Genomic DNA, 20,395 nt, shown 5'->3' with positions numbered 1-20,395 from the left:
AGCCCGGCGGAAGGCATTTCAAGCGAAAGAATTGGTTCCGTGAACCGCCCCTCTGTTTTGAAGCCATTGTTTGTAATTCTCTTAATCGGGAAGACCGATGCAAGCTGAGTGATTTACTTCTGTCTTGCCAGATCTGGCCCCTTCTGTTCTCATTAGAGTTAACAGGTGCAAAAGGGAGTGAAAGTTCATGGCTTCCCTCTGAAACATTCTCATGAACACTGGTACTTTCATTTTCCAAATCTACAGAAGTTTCTTCCTCACTAATTTTAGGAGCATTGGCATCAAGAGGTACATTTTCATTAACATCAGTAAATATATTTTCATTAGCATCAGGAGGAACAAACAGAGAATCAGGTTCAAGTTCAAACTCAGGCTGAACCCCAACAGGCGGGGCTTCCTGTTCTGCTTCCTGGTTACCCTATATAAACGGCGCGCGCGTGAACTCATACACTCAGTAACCTACACTTTCACCCCTGCATACAGACAACAACATAAAACACACACCAAGAGGAGGTCATTAGCAACCTCCAGATGGAACAAACACGAAATCTTCCTGTCTCATGTACAAGCTGTGGCATGTTCAGCTTTTTCACACTACAATTACTCAATTACATTTGCCCCAAGTGTAAACAGATCACTCACATGGAACACAGGATCCGACAACTCGAGGACCGTATTAAGACCCTTAAGGGCATTCAGGAACTCGAGCCGTTCTTAGACACCACACAGCATGCTGTCCTAGACACGCAGCCCATATCACATCAACATTATGGGGAGGCTCAAGAGGAGATCACCTCAGATGTGGACAACCCTCAGGCTTGGAGGAATGTCACCCTTAGAAAGAGACATAGGACCCGGAAGCCTCCTCAGAATACTTCTGCTCAGCTGCAATTGCACAATAGATTCCAAATTCTCACACAGCTATCACTTGACCAAGAAACACAACACATTGAGGAAGACCAGAATGGCTTAGATACTGATCAGTGGCTCGTCCTTGATCAGTGTGTGGGGGATAGCCCTGATTGGGACAACACTTCACAACATTCACACTTACACAATCATGCAGGTGTACCATCCCCAACCATAGACCAGGTGCAACAGGAACACATACAGGAGAACGCTAGGCTCTTGGACGAATCTCAATGGATTGTCCTTGATGAATGCACTGGGGATGTCGAGGAGGAGGACAACACTTTACACCTACACAATTCACACGAACAGGATCACTTTTCTGGGGACCTACACACTACATTGCGCATAAGGGGCCCTGCCGATCCTGAAAGTAAACAGGTCTTGGTAGTAGGCGACTCGCTCCTTAGAGGAACGGAAGCCGTCATTTCCAGACCGGATGGGATGGCTCGAGAAATATGCTGCCTACCGGGGGCAAAAATACACCATATCACTCAGAGACTCACCAGGGTCCTCAAGCCCCATCACCGTCCTCCCCTCATGTTGATTCATGTAGGAACCAATGATACTGCTAGGCATACTTTTCAAAAGATCACAAATGATTTTCGAGCTCTAGGACCAAAGCTAAAGCAATGTAATGTACAGGTGGTCTTTTCATCCCTCCTCCCAGTCATAAAACACGGTCCTACAAGGGCCAGAAAAATAGTACAGGTCAATAACTGGCTTAGAAAATGGTGTCAGGAGGAACGCTTTGGCTTTCTTGACCATGGCCTGCTTTTCCAGGAGGATGGCCTACTGGCAAGGGATGGGGTGCATCTCACACAAGTAGGAAAACACCTTTTTGCTCACAGACACGCAAACCTCATTAGGCACACTTTAAACTAGGCCCACTGGGGGAGGGGGACAACAGCCTTGCGAACACTACTTTACCCACAATGTCAGGGAACCGCCAGAAGGCTAAACGGAGGGCTGCACAAACACAAAAAGGACCAAGTACCGAAAGCACAATAATCCTAATTAAACAGCTCAGGGGAAGATCTCAGGGGCTCACATGTCTTTACACTAATGCACAGAGCATGGGAAATAAACATGACGAACTCCAACTTTTAGCGCAACACCACAAATATGATATCATAGGCATCACTGAAACCTTGTGGGATGACTCCTATCGCTGGAATGTAGACATCGAGGGCTATAACCTCTTTCACAGAAACCGAACAAAGGGGAGAGCAGGCGGAGTAGCCTTATATGTCAAAAACTCTTATGCTGCAGAAGAGATGGATGACAGCAATCTGGGAAACCACTTGAAAGCATCTGGATAAGAATCAAGGGAACTGGGACTCAAAAAGATCTTGTTGTGGGAGTCTACTACAGACCTCCAAGCCAGGAGGAAGAACTTGATGAAGTCTTCTGCCAACAGTTGACCAAACAGGCACAGAGAAGAGATGTAGTAGTCATGGGCAATTTCAACTATCCCGATATTTGCTGGAAAACAAACTCGGCCAAGAGTACAAAGTCCAACAAATTCCTCGCTTGCCTTGCAGACAATTTCATGGTCCAGAAGGTAGAAGAGGCAACAAGGGGATTGGCTACTCTTGATCTCATCCTAACAAATGCGGAGGACCTGATTGATGCGGTCGAAGTGGTAGGATACTTAGGGGCAAATGACCATGTGCTCCTGCAATTTGAGGTACAAAGGAAGGCCGAAACTAAGACAAGTCAAACCCGCCTTTTGGACTTTAGGAGAGCTGATTTCCAAAAAATGAAGGAAACACTGAGCAGCATTCCGTGGACACAGATACTAAAAGACAAGGGAGTTACGGATGGATGGGAGTTTCTCAAGAGTGAAATACTCAAGGCGCAGTTGCAAACCGTGCCAACAAAAAGAAAAAATAGGACAAGTGCAAAGAAGCCAGAATGGATGTCCAAAGAACTTCTAACTGTGCTGAGACACAAAAGAGACATGCGCAAGAACTGGAAAAAGAGAGAAATCACCAAAGAAGAATTCAAACAAATAGCCAACACCTGTAGGGAAAAGGTCCGCAAGGCTAAAGCACAAAACGAGCTCAGGCTTGCCAGGGACATTAAAAACAATAAAAAGGGATTCTTTTCTTATGTCAGTAGAAAAAGGAAAAACAAGGAGGCGATAGGGCCTCTTCGAGGAGAAGATGGGGCAATGCTGACAGGGGATAGGGAAAAGGCAGAACTACTTAATGCCTTCTTTGCCTCGGTCTTCTCACAAAAAGAAAGTCATCTTCAACCTCAGCAAGATGGAGTGGATGAGGGATTTGAGGACATCCAACTCCAAATTGGGAAACAAGTTGTACAGGAATACCTGGCCGCTCTAAATGAGTTCATGTCCCCAGGGCCAGATCAACTACACCCAAGAGTATTGAAGGAACTAGCGGAAGTCATTTCGGAACCATTGGCAACCATCTTTGAGAGTTCTTGGAGAACAGGAGAAGTTCCAGCAGATTGGAGGAGGGCCAATGTGGTCCCAATCTTCAAGAAAGGAAAAAAGGATGACCCAAACAACTACCGTCCGGTCAGCCTCACGTCAATACCAGGCAAGATTCTGGAAAAGATTGTTAAGGAAGTGGTCTGCAAACACTTAGAAACAAATGCGGTCATTGCTAATAGTCAACATGGATTTATCAAAACAAGTCATGCCAGACTAATCTTATCTCTTTTTTCGATAGAGTTACAAGCTGGGTAGATGCGGGGAATGCCGTGGATGTAGCGTACCTGGATTTCAGTAAGGCCTTCGACAAGGTCCCCCATGACCTTCTGGCAAGGAAACTAGTCCAATGTGGGCTAGGCAAAACTACGGTGAGGTGGATCTGTAATTGGTTAAATGGACGAACCCAGAGGGTGCTCACCAATGCTTCCTCTTCATCCTGGAAAGAAGTGACGAGTGGAGTGCCGCAGGGTTCCGTCCTGGGCCCGGTCCTGTTCAACATCTTTATTAATGACTTAAATGAAGGGTTAGAAGGCAGGATCATCAAGTTTGCAGACAACACCAAATTGGGAGGGATAGCCAATACTCCAGAGGACAGGAGCAGGATTCAAAACGATCTTGACAGATTAGAGAGATGGGCCAAAACTAACAAAATGAAGTTCAACAGTGACAAATGCAAGATACTCCACTTTGGCAGGAAAAACGAAATGCAAAGATACAGAATGGGGGATGCCTGGCTCGAGAGCAGTACGTGTGAAAAAGATCTTGGAGTCCTCGTGGACAACAAGTTAAACATGAGCCAACAATGTGATGTGGCGGCAAAAAAAGCCAATGGGATTTTGGCCTGCATCAATAGGAGCATAGTGTCTAGATCTAGGGAAGTAATGCTACCCCTCTATTCTGTTTTGGTTAGACCACACCTGGAATATTGTGTCCAATTCTGGGCACCACAATTCAAGAGAGATATTGACAAGCTGGAATGTGTCCAGAGAGCGACTAAAATGATAAAAGGTCTGGAGAACAAGCCCTATGAGGAGCGGCTTAAGGAGCTGGGCATGTTTAGCCTGAAGAAGAGAAGGCTGAGAGGGGATATGATAGCCATGTATAAATATGTGAGAGGAAGCCACAGGGAGGAGGGAGCAAGCTTGTTTTCTGCTTCCCTGGAGACTAGGACGCGGAACAATGGTTTCAAACTACAAGAGAGGAGATTCCATCTGAACATCAGGAAGAACTTCTTGACCGTGAGAGCCGTTCAGCAGTGGAACTCTCTGTCCTGGAGTGTGGTGGAGGCTCCTTCTTTGGAAGCTTTTAAACAGAGGCTGGATGGCCATCTGTCAGGGGTGATTTGAATGCAATATTCCTGCTTCTTGGCAGGGGGTTGGACTGGATGGCCCATGAGGTCTCTTCCAACTCTTTGATTCTATGATTCTATGATTCTATGATATGTCTGACAGATAATAAATCAGTTTGATTTCATAAGAATAGCTAACCAACAGGCTAACCAACAGATCATCCTCCTGGAAGATTAAAAAAATCAGAATGCCATGAAAAAATTCCTTCCTTGACACCAAATGCAAACACCAATTGCTTGAAAAGGAGCAGCAACTTAGTGTGTATCCTATGTCTGGCCACCAAATGAAGCCGAGACATATGTAGGTGTTCTTATAAAACTCCTTGAAGTCTTGCAAGTCTTGAATGTTTTAAGAAGAGGACAGATTGCACCGTTGCTGCTTGCTGCAGCCATTATGAGATCTGTTTGCTGAATCCCAGGAGACCAGTTGCTAAGCCAAACTCAGTGCCCCCAGAACAGAAACCCCTTAGTTATTTGTATTTGGGGCAACATCCTATCTGTTATTCTTGGCTAAGAGGGAGTTCAACATGAGAAAATCTCTGTCTGCTTATTCTGTAGCTAGGTTTCTCAAGTAGTTCCTGACTTGAAAAACAAAACAAAACACTACACTGACCATGTAGGTCAGTGTATAGAAGTATCAGCCCCACTGTGACCAAACTATTATTGCAGCCAGAGACTTAGGGGCTGTGGGGACAATTTGGATGGTTTCCACATGGAAGTGGTTGCAACTATCCCCCCTGGCATCTTGCATTTCCCAGGCTTCGGTAGAACAGGGACACAGGATGACAATCCCCTTCCCCACCCACTCTGGCTTGCCGTGGTCTCTGTCCATGTCCTCCACCCTACCTTTTTGCCTACCTGCTGTGACATCAGCTGTTGTGGCAGAGTGTTCTTGGAAGGGGGGGAGAGAAGGGGGTTTCCTTCTCCCCCAATTCCTTTGTCGTGGCACACAATGGCAAACAGGTATGACCCAAGTTGTGGTCAGGAAGTGGGGGGGGGGGTGACAGTTAGGGTAGCTATCCTGGGGGAATCTCTGTGAACCATCCCATATTTTCCCCTGCTATGGGATGCGAGCTGGTAGAAACAGATTAGTTCCTTTTAGGAGAAAGGAGAAAAAGATATACACTGTTAGGTCAATTTACCTCTCATCTAATTTTGATATATGGTGAGCTAGATTAATCCTGAAACTATTATTCCTTGAATTCATGTGTAGTAACTTTTCTATATGCTACAGTATAATGTACACAGCATGGTTTTATTACTTCTTTTCTTTTGTTAAATTTGTGGTACATGCTGTGTTCTGCAAACTTTTTAATGCAGAGGCAGTAACAGTTTTATGATCATACTTTACAGTATTAATGCTGCCACTGAAAAAGTCATATTTGCACAATGTAGTACAGTTGAATGTATTATAAATTGGGCTGTGGTAACTGAATGGCTTGATTGGCCAATAAGAATTCCATGATGTTCCTGCAGTTTGCACAATTCACCGGCCTTGTAAAACAGAGAGCAGTGGATTGCATTGATTGTAGTCACAGTTCAGAACTCTTGACATTACACTTTAATTAACATATAAATATTTTAAATTAGCATTTTATAATCACAATGGTATTATAAGAATGTAACATATTATACTCCATCTAGTTCACAGAAAAATTGAAGCTACTCAAAAGTTAATAGAATACAGTTCCCACCCATTTTATTGTGTTTGGAAATAATATTAAAGAAATATATAAGATATTATTTTCATTATCATGCAGTTTTCATAAGCAGCCCAACCAGCTCTTGCTAGATGGACTTTTGAGCCAATCTTTCTAAGTGAATGTTTAATGTTGCCATCACTAGCTGGTTGTTTTAGTAGATGTTAATGACTCTGCATTAGCTGTTGGCTTCCAAGGCAATGGCAAAAGGACAGATGACATGTCTTCTTTTAACAAACCTACTTGTATCATAGTAGGTTTGATCTTGACTTCATGTGAAAATCCAGGTCTTAGGATTCGCTATTAATCTATTTTTCATCCATTTTGAATTCTGTGTAATGCCTTTTTATGATAGTGTTACTTTGGTGCTGTTAGAATGTAGTAGCAATGTGAATTCCATTTCTAGACCCATAAAACAAGCAATTATGTTTTTATTGGGCTCCTAGTAGATTGTGTTTGGCCTAGTTTGGTGGATCACACATGCTACAAGCCCAAACTGACATTAATTATGCTTGCAAATTTTGATGAGCAAAAATGCTCCCTGTTTTTCATGAACATTGTTTTTGTAATGTTGAAATAATATTCTGATATTTCAATTATGTCTACTAATATTAATTTACTGTCCTCTGTGTTTTTTTTGTTCAAGTTGTTTATGTTTTTTGTTTTCTTTTTTGCAAATAATATCACTGCATACATAAATCTGATTGGATACTTATTATAGTGGTGTCATCTACATTCACTGTGTGATCCCTGATAGTCTGGGAAAACCCGTGTAACTTATTCAGGAGACATTGCCCATATCTCATTTAATCTCAGTGACACAATTATAGGCTTGAATTTGATTGGATAAAAAACTCCACAATCATATAACTTCTGTGTCTTTACTTGTTATTTGCTCTGGACATCTAGATGGGTAGGCCTTTTTTTTTTAAAGGTACTGTATTCCAAAAGCCTTACTGTTCAAGCATATAGCCCTGTCCCTGTATGTCTCCTTCCATCCATCAAAGAGCCTTATTTTAAGAAACTAGGCATCAACAGGTTTCTTTTCAAATGGTTTTTGCTGTTGTTGTTGGTATGAATAAGAATGTTGAATAAAAAAACCCTTAATCTCTCTGTCGGAATAAAATGTTTTTTGTTGAGCTGGAAATGGCCTTTGACTATTCTGTGAAAAGGGGAATATCATGTGGATATTGACACCCCCCCCCCCCCAAATAGCTACAGATAGAGCAGCTAACAGGAAACATTTCCTGATTGTTTTTGTCCTAAGATGTTTTGCTTTATTTGATCCTACTTAGTGTCTTTTAAAAGTATTTCCTGTGAATACGTATTTCCCATTGTTAAACTGGTGAGAAAAAGTTAGAGACTTTTGAAAATGGAAGACTATTTCACATGTTTATTAAGCTATAGTGAGTTGAAAATAAATTGAATAGAGATTTACTTTTGACTTTCTTTAAGAACAAAGCTAAGTGAACCCGACAGTGATGATTCTACATTCTGATATAAAATGGCAGGCATCAATCTAATGTAGGTGACAACACATTCAAAAGCTACTTATGTGCTTTGAGAGCAAGCATAAAATAAAAATACATATCACATAATTTATTTGGTAAACGTGACCTCGTTTTCCAACTGATTTGTTTAGGATCCATTCACACTTTTTGGTTATGTTACACTGATGTTCAAGCTATGATCTGAATATCTTTAGAGTCTTAATTTTTTTATTAAAATACAGATGATTAGAATAGCCTTTTATTTACCAGGGACATTGTGGAAACCAAGAGTCTGAAACCAAGAGTAGACACTTCTAAAATCTCATCCCCAAACCATTGAGAAGCATCTCTAGGCTTATCTGAACTAGGAGTACTGTACCACAGGAATATTTACATTCATGCAGAAGCATCTTGTGCACTTGTTTAAACACAGTGCTAAATGTATAGAGAGAACCTTGGAGAGGATACATATATTCTTTATACCATTAAGTGTTTTTCCAACTCTTGTTTGGTTTCAAGCCTAGAATTTTTTTATTGCCCATGAACTCCATATGGGTTTCCTCGCTTGAAACATCACAATATGGGACATTTGGTAAAAATATAATTGTGCTTAACAGCTAGGAATTAAGAGTAGGAAGTTGATGTTTCTCGGCTTGCTCATCAGGAGACTTATCTCTGATCCCATCACTTTTGTGTTACATTATAACACAGGGAGAAAAATTAAAGGATTCAAGCAACATTTTTGATAGTGGTTTATTTTAGCATGAGCTTTCATGGATATAATTCCTCTTCAGCTACTCATGCTCTGCTGCCCAGTCATAATCATTCCACACATGTGAAAAATGCTATCCTAAAATGAAAGGCAGAATGGAATACAAAGAGAGATGGAGGAGATTAGGGATGTATATCCAGAATCATAACATAAAACAGACTTCCTCTTCCTTCCTATTTCAAAATAGGTTATGCGGTGCCGCACCTTTTATAGCAGGCTCTGAAGAAAAACTTTTTGAAGTTATAAAAAAAGGAGATCTTCAATTTAAGCACTCAGTCTGGCAATCGGTCAGTGAAGCTGGTAAGTAGACAGTTGCATTACAGAAACAGACAAAAGCCCTACTGGCATGAAATGCTTTTTTGTTTTTGCAATATTTTGATCTCTTTAGCAGTTAACTAGTTTGTTTTCCCATAAATGTAGAAGTGATGTTAAGAAAGACTCCAATACAGTTGCCAAGTATTAGTTTCACATCATTAAAAGTAAAATATGCTGTTAGATTAAAGTACTTTGAGGAAACTGGGAGATGTGGGTGCTAACAGCTATGAGAAACGAGGCATATGAATGTCTCCCTTTACAGGTAAAAATGTGTTACAGCAACTGCTGAAAGTAGACCCTGCTCACAGATTCACTGCGAATGAACTGCTTGACTGCCACTGGATAACTGTAAGTTTTCTTTCTATCTCCTTTTTAAAAATCTACTTATCTGGTAAACCTATTTTTTTCATGCTGGATTTAGAAAAAAGTCATATTACTTTTTATGCCAGGGTTTGCATACTACACTTGGAACAATATGAAAATGCCAAGGGACATGTCACATGCTATTAGTCTTGTATGAATGCAGACTATATTAATAACATTTGATACCTATGTTAATAATGCCTTAAGAAGTGCCTATGTATGTTCAATCTGTTTGTGGCAGAGAGCTATAAAAGAAATAGTAACAGTTGTACAAACAACTTTCATGGAAGATTTTAGTAAAAACGTTTTGATAAGGGAATGCAAGGGAGCAAACTAAGACTTTACTGATATGTACAGTATTGTGCATCATCTATGTTTGTTAAGATCTTTGCAAATTTAATTTTCAGAAATTCTGAGATCCAAACTCAATACAGTAGGTAGGAGACTGTGGCCTTTGGTGTAATCTCAAAAGCCTCCTGCAGGTGACCAGTTACGACTCTTTGGAAGATTTATCTGTCTCTCCTTGTGCAATTTGTCAACTGAGAGAAAAAGAGAGAGATGGAAATAAAGAAGAATAGCAGAAACAGAGAAAGAGGGATGGTCTTTTGTTTCTTACTTTCCCTTTCCCTTGCATTGGTTGATGAATCTCAGCAGATTGATCTCCAAGGAATGCATCCCCGTCAGCAAGTTTCCCCATCCCTACGCTACATCATGATTACATGTTCAGCCCCACTGAAAACCAAAACAGGATTCTAACTTTTGCCATGACAGCTAAGGTGGTTTCAAAATGTCCAAAGGTATAGTCCTGAAAGTGGTTTATCATGTAGAGGATTCTACTGTGCTAAAAAAAATTAACCCCTTGATGCCAAATGTCATATAATGCTCTTCAGGCTTGATACATGCGGCACTGAATTGTCCCATTAGGAGACTATACTACCATTACCAAAAAGTTATAAAGCACAAGATATCATTCTACATAATTAAATGTGGCAGTAAAAAAAATTAAATAAAAAGTGGCATAGTGCATTCTAAATAAACAATCAAGGGCACAGTCCATTGGGGAAATCCACACTCTTCATTTACATGGTGTTCATAGAAAATTGTTATCCAAAGTAGTTGTCTTACTCACATGCAAAGTCCAATCCAGTGCATGTTAGACTCACTCTATTCAGCTGGACAAATTTTCATTAAGCATGTACCAAATTTGCCAAATTTTTGTGAGGACATGTCCTTTGAATTTTTGACAGCTTAGTGTTTGTAGACACTAATGCATTTCTCTGGTGCTTCAAGGAGGAAATGGGGTTTCTTTATTTTGTTTAAGAACAATATATGTTTTGTCTTAATATTAGCAAACATTTTGCTTCCACATGTTGGTTCTTATTTGGAGTTGATGGAATATTTTGCCACTAGTACATACATCTATCCACCTTTCCCAGTTTGAGTGCTGTATTTTCAGCACTATTGGGAGCCTTCTCACTTGTTTCCCCCCAGATTTCCTATTGGCCATATTTTTGATCTGAGTATATAAATGATTACGTCTGTTTGTGTGTGTGTTTGTGTGTTCCCTTTCTTACAAATTGTTTACCAATTAATAATTTAGCATTCCCACGTAGTTGCAGTTATGTAAATACTTTTGAATGTATCAGTTACACACTTGATATCATACTTTTTCAGATTATTAGTTTATGAACAGCTTCTTCTTTCATTTTGAGCAAAATTGTCAAGAAATCTTTATTCCCTTTGGGTGCTGGGGTGTAGGAGTATTGCCATTCAGAACAGAATCTACTAGAAATCACAAAGTGGAAAATGTGTTTTTAACATATGCTGGGTGCCACATGATGGAGAGGTGAACTATTTCATTCTGTGCTTTGAATCTCACTGATGTGTGCTCCCTTAAAATCTGAAGTAAAAAAAGCTTGAAGGAAAGACAAAAGAAAATGAAACAATCTAAAAGGCAACCAATTAGTAATCCTCCACTTTCCCTACAATTAGCACCAGATGCTAGCCAATTAAACTCAACAGGTGTTCAAATGAGGCAATATAGACAATTAACTTAAGTGGTTCCACTTTCTTAAAAACTGTCAGAACACAACCACCCTTCCATTTCATGTGCTATTTAAGTATTTGTAGCTCTTTAAAACATAGGTTTTTTTTTTCCTGAGGCCACAACTCAGCCTCTTATTTTGTAGGTGTGATTTGGTGCACTTAGAAATTTAATTACCTGAATGTGCTTGCAAATAAGGTAGTTATTTGGATGTCTACAACATCAATTTGTCTAAAGTTAATTACAGATGTAAATTTGCACCTGCAGAATTGGAGTCCACATTGGGAAATCATTCTATAAATTTGGAAGGACTGTGAATACATTACCTTGATTCATGTATAATTAATTCCCCCTCTGCATGTCTGTCTCATCCTAGCAATAAGTGCTAAAAAGCACACATATGTGTACATGTACTACAGGAAGACAAAAACTGAGTTTACTGATAGAGGCAATACAAACTAGTGGTGGAAAACAGGACATGAGTTACAGTGATCTGAATTTGTCTTGCTGTAGATGGATGCATGGTATGGGTGAAATCTCATGTTTTTGTGCTTTCTGTGACACACATGACTTCTATGTTGATGTAGCTCAATACTAACATTCTAGCATTGAGTGTTGTTTTAGGGAGGACCTGCCACTGTTTACGTTGAAAGGATGCTCATGCTATTCCCTGTTTGGTTGTTGCAGCAACATTTGGAATATTATCTCTTTTTGAAGATTTTTGTCTGTCTTCACAACTTCTAATTGTTCTAATTTCTTCTATATTTTATTCTATAGTTATACATCTCCATTTAGCTATTAGATCTTCATTTGCTTTAGTCTTCAGGTGTCACCTTCAAATGCTCTTTGTGCATCCCAGTGAGTTATGGCCTTGAAGGTCTTGTCCAACCAATGTACCACTGTCAGAATAAGAAGCAGATGATCTCTATATAGGTGGGAACAAGCTCTGTCTAAATACTCTGTTTGGGAAGATTGTTGGTGCCCAGAGAATGAATGAAGAGATTAGGATTGCTACACTTATTACCACTCTTATCATATTTATCTCTCCCTTTACTGGACATGGTAGTTATTGGTTGTGAGCAGTATTTAGACTGCCCAATCTCAAACCAAATCATCCAAATCCTATAAAGCTACCTTGTGCTGGTTCCAGTATTTTGAATTTCCTTATGATATTTCCTATGTACCACTCTTTTTTTTAACTTCTCTTACAGTGGTGGCATGCCAGCAAGGCCTTTTTCCTTTCAAGCCCAACATCACAAACAGTTCCTGTAATTATAACCATACCACCAACTGTTTTGGTAATGCTTCTGCCTTTGATATAGGCCAGTGGTTCCAAGCCTTTGGTCCTCCAGGTGTTTTGGACTTCAACTCTCAGAAATTCCAGCCAGTTTACCAGCTATTAGGAATTGTGGGAGCTGAAGTCCAAACCACCTGGAGGACCAAAGGTTGGGAACCACTGATATAGATATTAACATACAATGATATAGTTGCTCTAATGCCTAGCTGGAGTGCTGACATAGCCACTTTTCAGAAAGGCCATCAGTTCCTTAGTAGCGGTGAGTGGTGAATACTTAGTTCTGATGTTTTGTGGAATATGGATATGATCAGGATTATTATTCTGAATCCTCCTCATTTTTTTCCATCAGTCACACCTATCCCTTTCCCAGATGTAGAATTAGATGACCAGGCACCAGTACATCTGTCCAGTAAAGGTTTTAGTATCCCTTACCTGGAATTCCATAATCCAAAATGCTCCAAAGTCTAAAATTGTTCTCATGGGTAGAGATAGTGACACTTTTGCTTTCTAATGGTTCAGTGTACATAAACTTTCTTTCATGCACAAAATTATTAAAACTAATGTGCATCAAATTATCCAGACTGTAAATGTATGTGAAGCACACTGTGGTTTGTTGTCATAGACCCATAGAATAAGCTATTTTGTATGCTTTGTACCACTTTGAATATAGAGAGGCTATTTAATGTGTCTGAAGGCTATTTCATGTAATGTGAGTGTGGACTTTTATTTAAATAACCAGACCTCCGCTTCATAATTGTGGAGGCCTCACAAAGCACATGGTGGTACAGACCTTCACGTTAGTTGAGGATAAAAACGTATGCACCATAGTTCTTTCTTCAACTACATGACATCTCTTATGACCTGTTTCAGAGAACTGAAAAATGACAAATGTTTGTTTTGTTGTTCATAATTTAAAAGCAAATACTGAATTCACTGTTCCTGTTTAGGGTGAAACAGACGTTGTTCAGAGGCAATTTAATGTCCTGGAATTGATGAAGAAGTGGAATAAGAGTTCCAGCACCGAGGGTGGAGAAGCAAGCATTTCTGAAGGTGAACTAAATGGCTCATCAACCACTACCCAACAGGATGAAATCTGTAAAGGCCAAAACAGTCCTGTTAGCAGCAATGGCAACTCAGATCATAATATTGACACAGAAACAGAAAGTGGGAGCAGCAAACCCTCAACACCAACAAAACAAGTAAAAGTTTACTGATCATTGTTCAATTAAATACAGTAAACAAGACAATAGCATAGAATAGGGCTGATTTGTCTTAGAATCAAATTTTGTACATCACAGAGATTTCTTTTTGTTTTTCTTGTATTATGTACTCTGTTTCAAACCAGTTTTATGTTTATTCTTTTTTTCAGACTAGCAAGAAAAAACATACTAATGCTTTACAAAATGGGACATTTAAGAAGAAAAGTTCATCTAACAGATCAACTTACAGTGTAAGCACATTTACAAAAAGATCCTCACCCCCACCCCTCCTGTTAGGGTCAGTTTAATCATATTGGCTTCTCTCCCCATTTAACCACCTTAGCTAGAATATATATCCAGCATTGCTCAGGTTTGCATTTTCTTTGTGGCAATTTTTCCTCCTTTTTCCTCATGCACCTTGTTTCTTCCTTCCTCCCCCCCCCCCCTTGTTTTCTTTTATATGGCTTTTTGTTAGAAGTCGCTGTCTCTTAGAGAAATGCACAGGCACACACATACACCTTCCAATATATAAATCTTAATTAAATTGTTTATTTCTTGATTGGGTGGATGTCCTAGCTGTGGCCTTCAGGGCTGTGTTGAAGGCCTTATAGTATGGTCATTTTGCCTTCTGAGCACTTCATACATACATACCTATAGGCCAGAAGCTAATCTTTTCTATCTATATACTGCAATTTTTAACTTTTTGGGGCCCTCACCCCAAAATGAGATGATTTTAAGTTGGGTATATGCGCCAAGTTTGGTCCAGATCCGTCAAGTGATGTAGGAGCTTTTATGGTACAAATCAACCAACAACATATGTGTTTTGACTTTTATATATATAGATATGATAAAAACCCCAACTTGAATCATGTGGAAGTATTTTTAAATTAGCTTCCTTAACTTAGTATGCCAAATATATTGACATTGTTTTCCCCAGACAGTGTGAATCCCTCATTTTTGATGAGAAAAAGTTCCACCATCATGGCATACTTGGAGACTACCCATGAGCGGATGCTGTATAATACAAATAGCACATTTGTGTGAACAATGGGGCATCCAGACAGCCCTTTAGAAGTGAGAGTTCCTGTTCCTTTAAAAGGGGCATCCAGATGATGTTCCAGAGAAAATTGAGTGCATTCAGCACAAACGAGGAAAACTCTCCTTTGTCCCGAGATTATTTGTTAGCTGGAAAAACGTGGGTATTCAAAAGAACTGTGTCTTTCCAGTTGAGGGGGCTGTGTGGATTGGGTCCAGAGAATGCGTCGCACAAATTCCAGTCCCAATCTACACAGCTGACTTGGGATTTTTGGGATGCTGAAGCCCAAGAAATCCAAGACAGCCCCCACCCTTTCCAAAGCTCCTTTAAAAAGCCTTTTAAAAAGCAAAACAACTCATCAGGCCTCCATTTCCCCTTCTTTGGCCCTCTCCTGGTTCGTACCAATGACACACCTGGAAAAGGGGGTGAGGAGAAAATTTGCTCCTGCCTCCCTTTTCTAGACCCAGGAGAGGGCTGAAGAAGGGAAAATGGAGGCCTGGTGAGTTATTTTGCTTTTTAAAAGTCTTTTAAAGGCATTGTATTTTCTATCCAGGTACCCTCTTGGAAGGCCTAGCAGAGCATCTGGACACCCACTCCAGAAAGCACGCACTTTCTGGGGTGTATGTTGACTAGAAGCCGGGAACTTGCACACTTTTAAAACACAATTGTTCCCGGTTTATCCTGCTGTCTGGAAACACCCAGAGTTTAGCTATTTGTCTACTGCTTGTCCTGTATATTCCCAGGACACTAGTAACTGTGGTAAACGACTTAGAGTTCTGAACTAAAAAAAGGGTAGAATAATAAAAATTATCATCATCAACATCAGCAACATCATCTGAAACATTTAGATAATGTTTAATTTTATTTATTGGGTTGTAATTTATACAGAAATATTCAGCATTTGTGATTTGTAATCATTTGATAAACAACTGCTTCCTTATTTTTAGTAGCAGTTATTGGTGCAGAACTTCCCTTGCTGATGTCTTTGCAAATATGATAGTTTTTGCTTCTAGAATAGGAAAAGTGAACTATATAAGGTCCATGACAAATATTTCCAATTTATTTCCCACATGGATGAATGCCAAAGTCTTACTGTTCACTCCCACAACTTAACTAATTTGTTCAATATACTATAGTCTGCTTGTACTCATGAGTTCTGTTGTTTGTTCTAAAGATACAGAGTGGTGGATCCGGGCCATTGTCTCCAGGATCAATCACAAGGCGGAGTCTGGATAATCAAGAGAAGAAAATGGAAATGGAAAAATCTTCTTCATTTTTGAGTCAGGGATCATCTAGCAAAAGTACATCAAAACCAATTGTCCCTAGTGGCCTGAACAAAACGAAAAAGAAATCTTAAGGAGAAAGACATCTACTCAGATTGCAGTTCTTATGAAGTCACTATTGTTGGTGCCAAAATATGGCAAATGTATTGAAAGGACCAATGTATCCTAAATTCTAATTATTATTTTTGTTTCGAGACTTATCATCATTAGATGCAATAGCCTCACAATAGTCCTGTTAAAAGTGTGGATTCCTAAGCTATATGACGGCATCCACCGATAGTATTCTTTTCAGAGCACAGAAGTGTGTCAAAATCTGGTTTTTATTTATTGTAGACTAGTGTGCAGCATTTGGGCAAGAAACTAGTTTCTTTTAATTCATTGCTATGTTTTGTTAAAGGTTTTCTAGCATTGTCACAAAGATTTGTGAGAGGAGGAAATGAAAAGCCAAATCTTTGATGACTAAATGATGTGTGTTTTTGTGTCTTTGTGTTTTAATAACTGTGCATTTTGCACCTCTAAGAATTTGTTATGAGTTTGCTTATACATTTGTAGACATTATAACCCACCTACTAAAGCTAAGTGATTTTTTTTCTGATATTTTAATATCACAATAGTTTGTTCAAAGAATTTATTTTAAATACTTTTAGGTATTATTAGGTATTTTCTTACTGCTAATTTTTTTTCATGCTTAAATTAACCAGAACTTAGAGAAATTATTTTCACATACTAGTTCATCTTCATTTGTAAATGAAATCTCAATTGTGTTGTGAAAGAAAAGTTAAATGTTGATGTCATATGATTTAATTTAGAAATAATGCCTTCTTTTGTTAAAATCCTGTTTTCACATTATGCTTGGAGGAATACACGATTTGACTGTAAATTATCCAGGCTGTTAGGCTAAATATTTCTATTGTGGTTTGATCCATTTCGTTCTTTCAAATATGTTTATATTGTTTTGAAAAATGTAAAAAATCTGTTTTTGTCTTCCTGTAGTTTCAAGCAGTCCTACTTACACGTGTAAAGATAATCTGTTACCTCTGTGGGCCTGTGGCTTGTATGGTACAGATTGTATGGTTTTCCCCCCTTTCCCTTTGAAGGTGACTCTTTGAGTCAGTGCTGAGGACCCATTGTGCCAGTGGTAGGCTGCGGATAGGTTTCTTCACCCTGGTTCCTACCAGTGTCATAATTGACATAACTTGTTATTTAAGATGACTTTGCAAAGATTTCTTGAGGCATTTTAAAGTTTTTCAAGTAGTGGTACTTTGGATGTTCTAAATACCATTTGTATGTCTTAAATAATTCTGTATGTGCATTTAAATCTTTTGACATTTGAACTGTTTCTAATATGATTGGGTATTGAGAGAATGCCTTTGTCTATATGAAATAAATAGATCTATTCGTGTTAATTTCATATGAAAAATTAAGTGCTTTTTTACAAGAATATAACATTTTCATTAAGCTGGAGAAATAATTGTTCATGTGAATGCAACAGAGCTGAATTTTGTAACAATTTATGTTCAGAAGTACTTCTCTTGAACTTACACCGCCATCCTGCGATCCACATTCAGGCTATTCTCAACAAAGCCTCGTTCTGGATAGTAGATCTGACAGTTTCTCTAGTTTGATATAAAACGGGCAGAGTCTTTTAGAAAGTCCATCCAGCTTTCTGATTCTCCTGACAGAAGCACAATAGGTCCTTTTTGTCCTAAAAGAGCAGATCTAGTTAGCTATTAACTCTCAGCGCTAGTTCTTTCCCTTTAGTGAGACAGTTGCTTGAAGGGTATGTCAGGACTTGCTCTATTAGAGTGGCAGAGGCATCATTAGCCAACCTCAGGTCAGTCCTACCTGATCACAGCACTTGCTTAGCTGCAAACCAACTATATAGTGTTAAGGGTGACTTCATTTTGTGTTCAAATAAGTTCTTGGGTATTGTAAATGGAATTTTGTATGAGCCAAGCTGACATATACGATGCCCTCTCTCTTTTGTACCATAGGCCTGTGAATGTGTAGAATTTTATGTAAACGGAGCATATCGGTAAATTTCCCTCATGAGTAGGGTGATTTATTTGCTTACTGTGAGTGTGCAAACAATTGCTTGGATGTTTCAGTAATACATTCAATAATTCATTGCTTCCAGCATTCTGCTTTTACCTCCCTATCGAAGATGGTCTCCCTTTACAATGACTACAGTCTTGGTGTACAAGTTAGGAAGTCCAAGTTCAAATTTTCACTTATCTCGGAAGCTGACTGGGATGACCTTTGCATGTTATTTTATGTCTCTTGTCTCACAGGTTGTTGTTGCAGGGTCCTGGGGTGGAAGCTTGAAACCAGCTCAACTTCTGTCCCTAAAAAGTTTTTTTAAAAAATCCCAGGACACTTTCATATTGTAATGGCATCTTGCCTATGCTAATGCTAGTATAAGTGGCTTGTCAGAAACACCACTGGGAAAACTGAAGGAAAGTGCCTGATCTGACAAAGCCTTAATCAACAGCAGTCTGATCCTTTAAAAATGCAATACGATTTCATTTGTTCAGCCTATCTACATGAAAATTTGATAGATACAATCACCTTGAAGAATGTTTCAAATATTAATGCTATGTAGAGACACAACAGAGAACCTTTCTACTTATGTATAAAAGGGTCTATGAATAGCACAAGTAGTTTGCACATACAGTAGTTTTGTTCTACACCAAGATTTTATTAATGGATATTAGATCTAGTTAAAGGAAGAACTGAAGCTGAATTTTATAAAGTTGCTTCTGTGTGAGAAAGTGCATATGTATGAATGCATGCATGAATCTAAATATAGACGAGGCCACTGGAATATTTCTTGCTTGTCTGTGGATGTATGTCTGCATATGTACAACTTTGAAAGAGATGCAATTGTGAAAATATCAAAGAAACTGGCTATTGATGGTGTCTGTCACCTGTGATTCCCCAGAGTCAATAGCAATTATGTCCTAGGACTGAATTTTGTACATTCTGTAGTGCTTCCATTGTAACTCACCCGTTGTTGGAAAAGCCTGTGCTCTGTTAAGCTATGCTTTGAATTTGGTACTGGATATATCTGGACAGAAGAAAGCTATGTGTTAATATGTCAACTTTCTTACTTCGCCAATGTACAGAAAGTAGTGCTGTTTAAAATGTCAGTTCTAAAAGTTTCTGTAGATTTTCATCTGACTAGAACTGACAACTGCAGATACACATTTTGCTACAGCATTTTGTTCTGCTGCTGAATGATAAGAATGGTGGAGATTTACCCAGAAGGCTATGTGACACTGCAGTGGAGGCATGGAGACTACTACTACACCTGTGGTCTAAAAAGATGATGTTTTACATGGGTATTGCAACTAACTATATATCTGTGTTTGCCTGGTGCTGAAATAAGCAGCCCTTCATTTCTACTGCCACTTCATGGTGTCCTCTACTTACTTTTAAGCAGAAGAAACCTATTCCTTTCTGCAAAGTGGTCCATATCACCATTGTGTGTATATGCTTGAAAATCGTGACCAGGTAATTATTGTGGTTCTATATAGCCTCATTCTTTTCTTCCCACGAATGTGCTTTCTAATTAGGAAAACAAAATTTGCATTAGTAGAACTACTATAAAAACATTCTGTCTGGAGAACACCCATTCTTGATAAGTAGAGTGATCTACAGTATTTTTAAAATATCAGATAGTGCCTTTGGCCCAAAAGATAAAGATTCTTAGTCTTTTGCAGTGATCAGATTTTGACTTCTCTTTGGCTAATAGAAATGTGAATGAATTTTCAATGTACTTGAGTTGCTTAACTAGACGATCATAACAGTTAACTTACTCCATCACGTTTTTGTCATTGCATGTAATTTCTAGTCATGTCCTGGACACATTATCAAGATTTAATTTTATAGGGCCCAGGCCTAAGTCTCACTGCCATTGTGGAATGGCGGCATCAAATCCAGTTGTTACCATAGTAGAAAAAAGAAAGCAAAACTATGATGTGAATGTAGAATTATATTGGATTCCCATTGTATCACCCCTAACTGCATTTGGCATGCCTTAAAACCATGCCAAATACCATGCATGAAAGCATGGCAAAAGACAGATGATCATCTTCAACTGTTGAAACATCATAAGTTTAGATAAGAGAAGAAAATATCAAAAAGGACCAGGTTATATAGGCGAATCTCTTCTGAGG

The 20,395-nt window shown here is 39.0% G+C and overlaps 1 protein-coding gene across 4 annotated transcripts in view; it reads left to right on the top strand.

Annotated features, from left to right (window-relative positions):
• Positions 1–17,628, top strand: part of STK33 (serine/threonine kinase 33) — a 76,199-nt gene extending 58,571 nt beyond the window's left edge. For 3 of the 4 annotated variants that reach the window (XM_060767344.2, XM_060767336.2, XM_060767327.2), the window contains 5 exons: positions 8,868–8,980; positions 9,258–9,343; positions 13,647–13,898; positions 14,069–14,149; positions 16,109–17,628. In XM_060767344.2, coding sequence (XP_060623327.2) covers positions 8,868–8,980; positions 9,258–9,343; positions 13,647–13,898; positions 14,069–14,149; positions 16,109–16,291 — 715 coding nt within the window. In that variant the 3' untranslated portion in view covers positions 16,292–17,628. Of the gene's footprint in view, positions 1–8,867; positions 8,981–9,257; positions 9,344–13,646; positions 13,899–14,068; positions 14,150–16,108 lie in introns of those variants that run through there. The other variant, XM_060767352.2, reaches the window with a different exon arrangement.
• Positions 17,629–20,395: the final 2,767 nt, after the last annotated feature.

Source organism: Anolis sagrei, chromosome 1, assembly GCF_037176765.1.
Source record: "Anolis sagrei isolate rAnoSag1 chromosome 1, rAnoSag1.mat, whole genome shotgun sequence".
NCBI lineage: Eukaryota > Metazoa > Chordata > Lepidosauria > Squamata > Dactyloidae > Anolis > Anolis sagrei.
The sequence above is the reverse complement of the archived record's forward strand: the minus strand, read 5'-3'. Positions and strand labels throughout refer to the sequence as shown.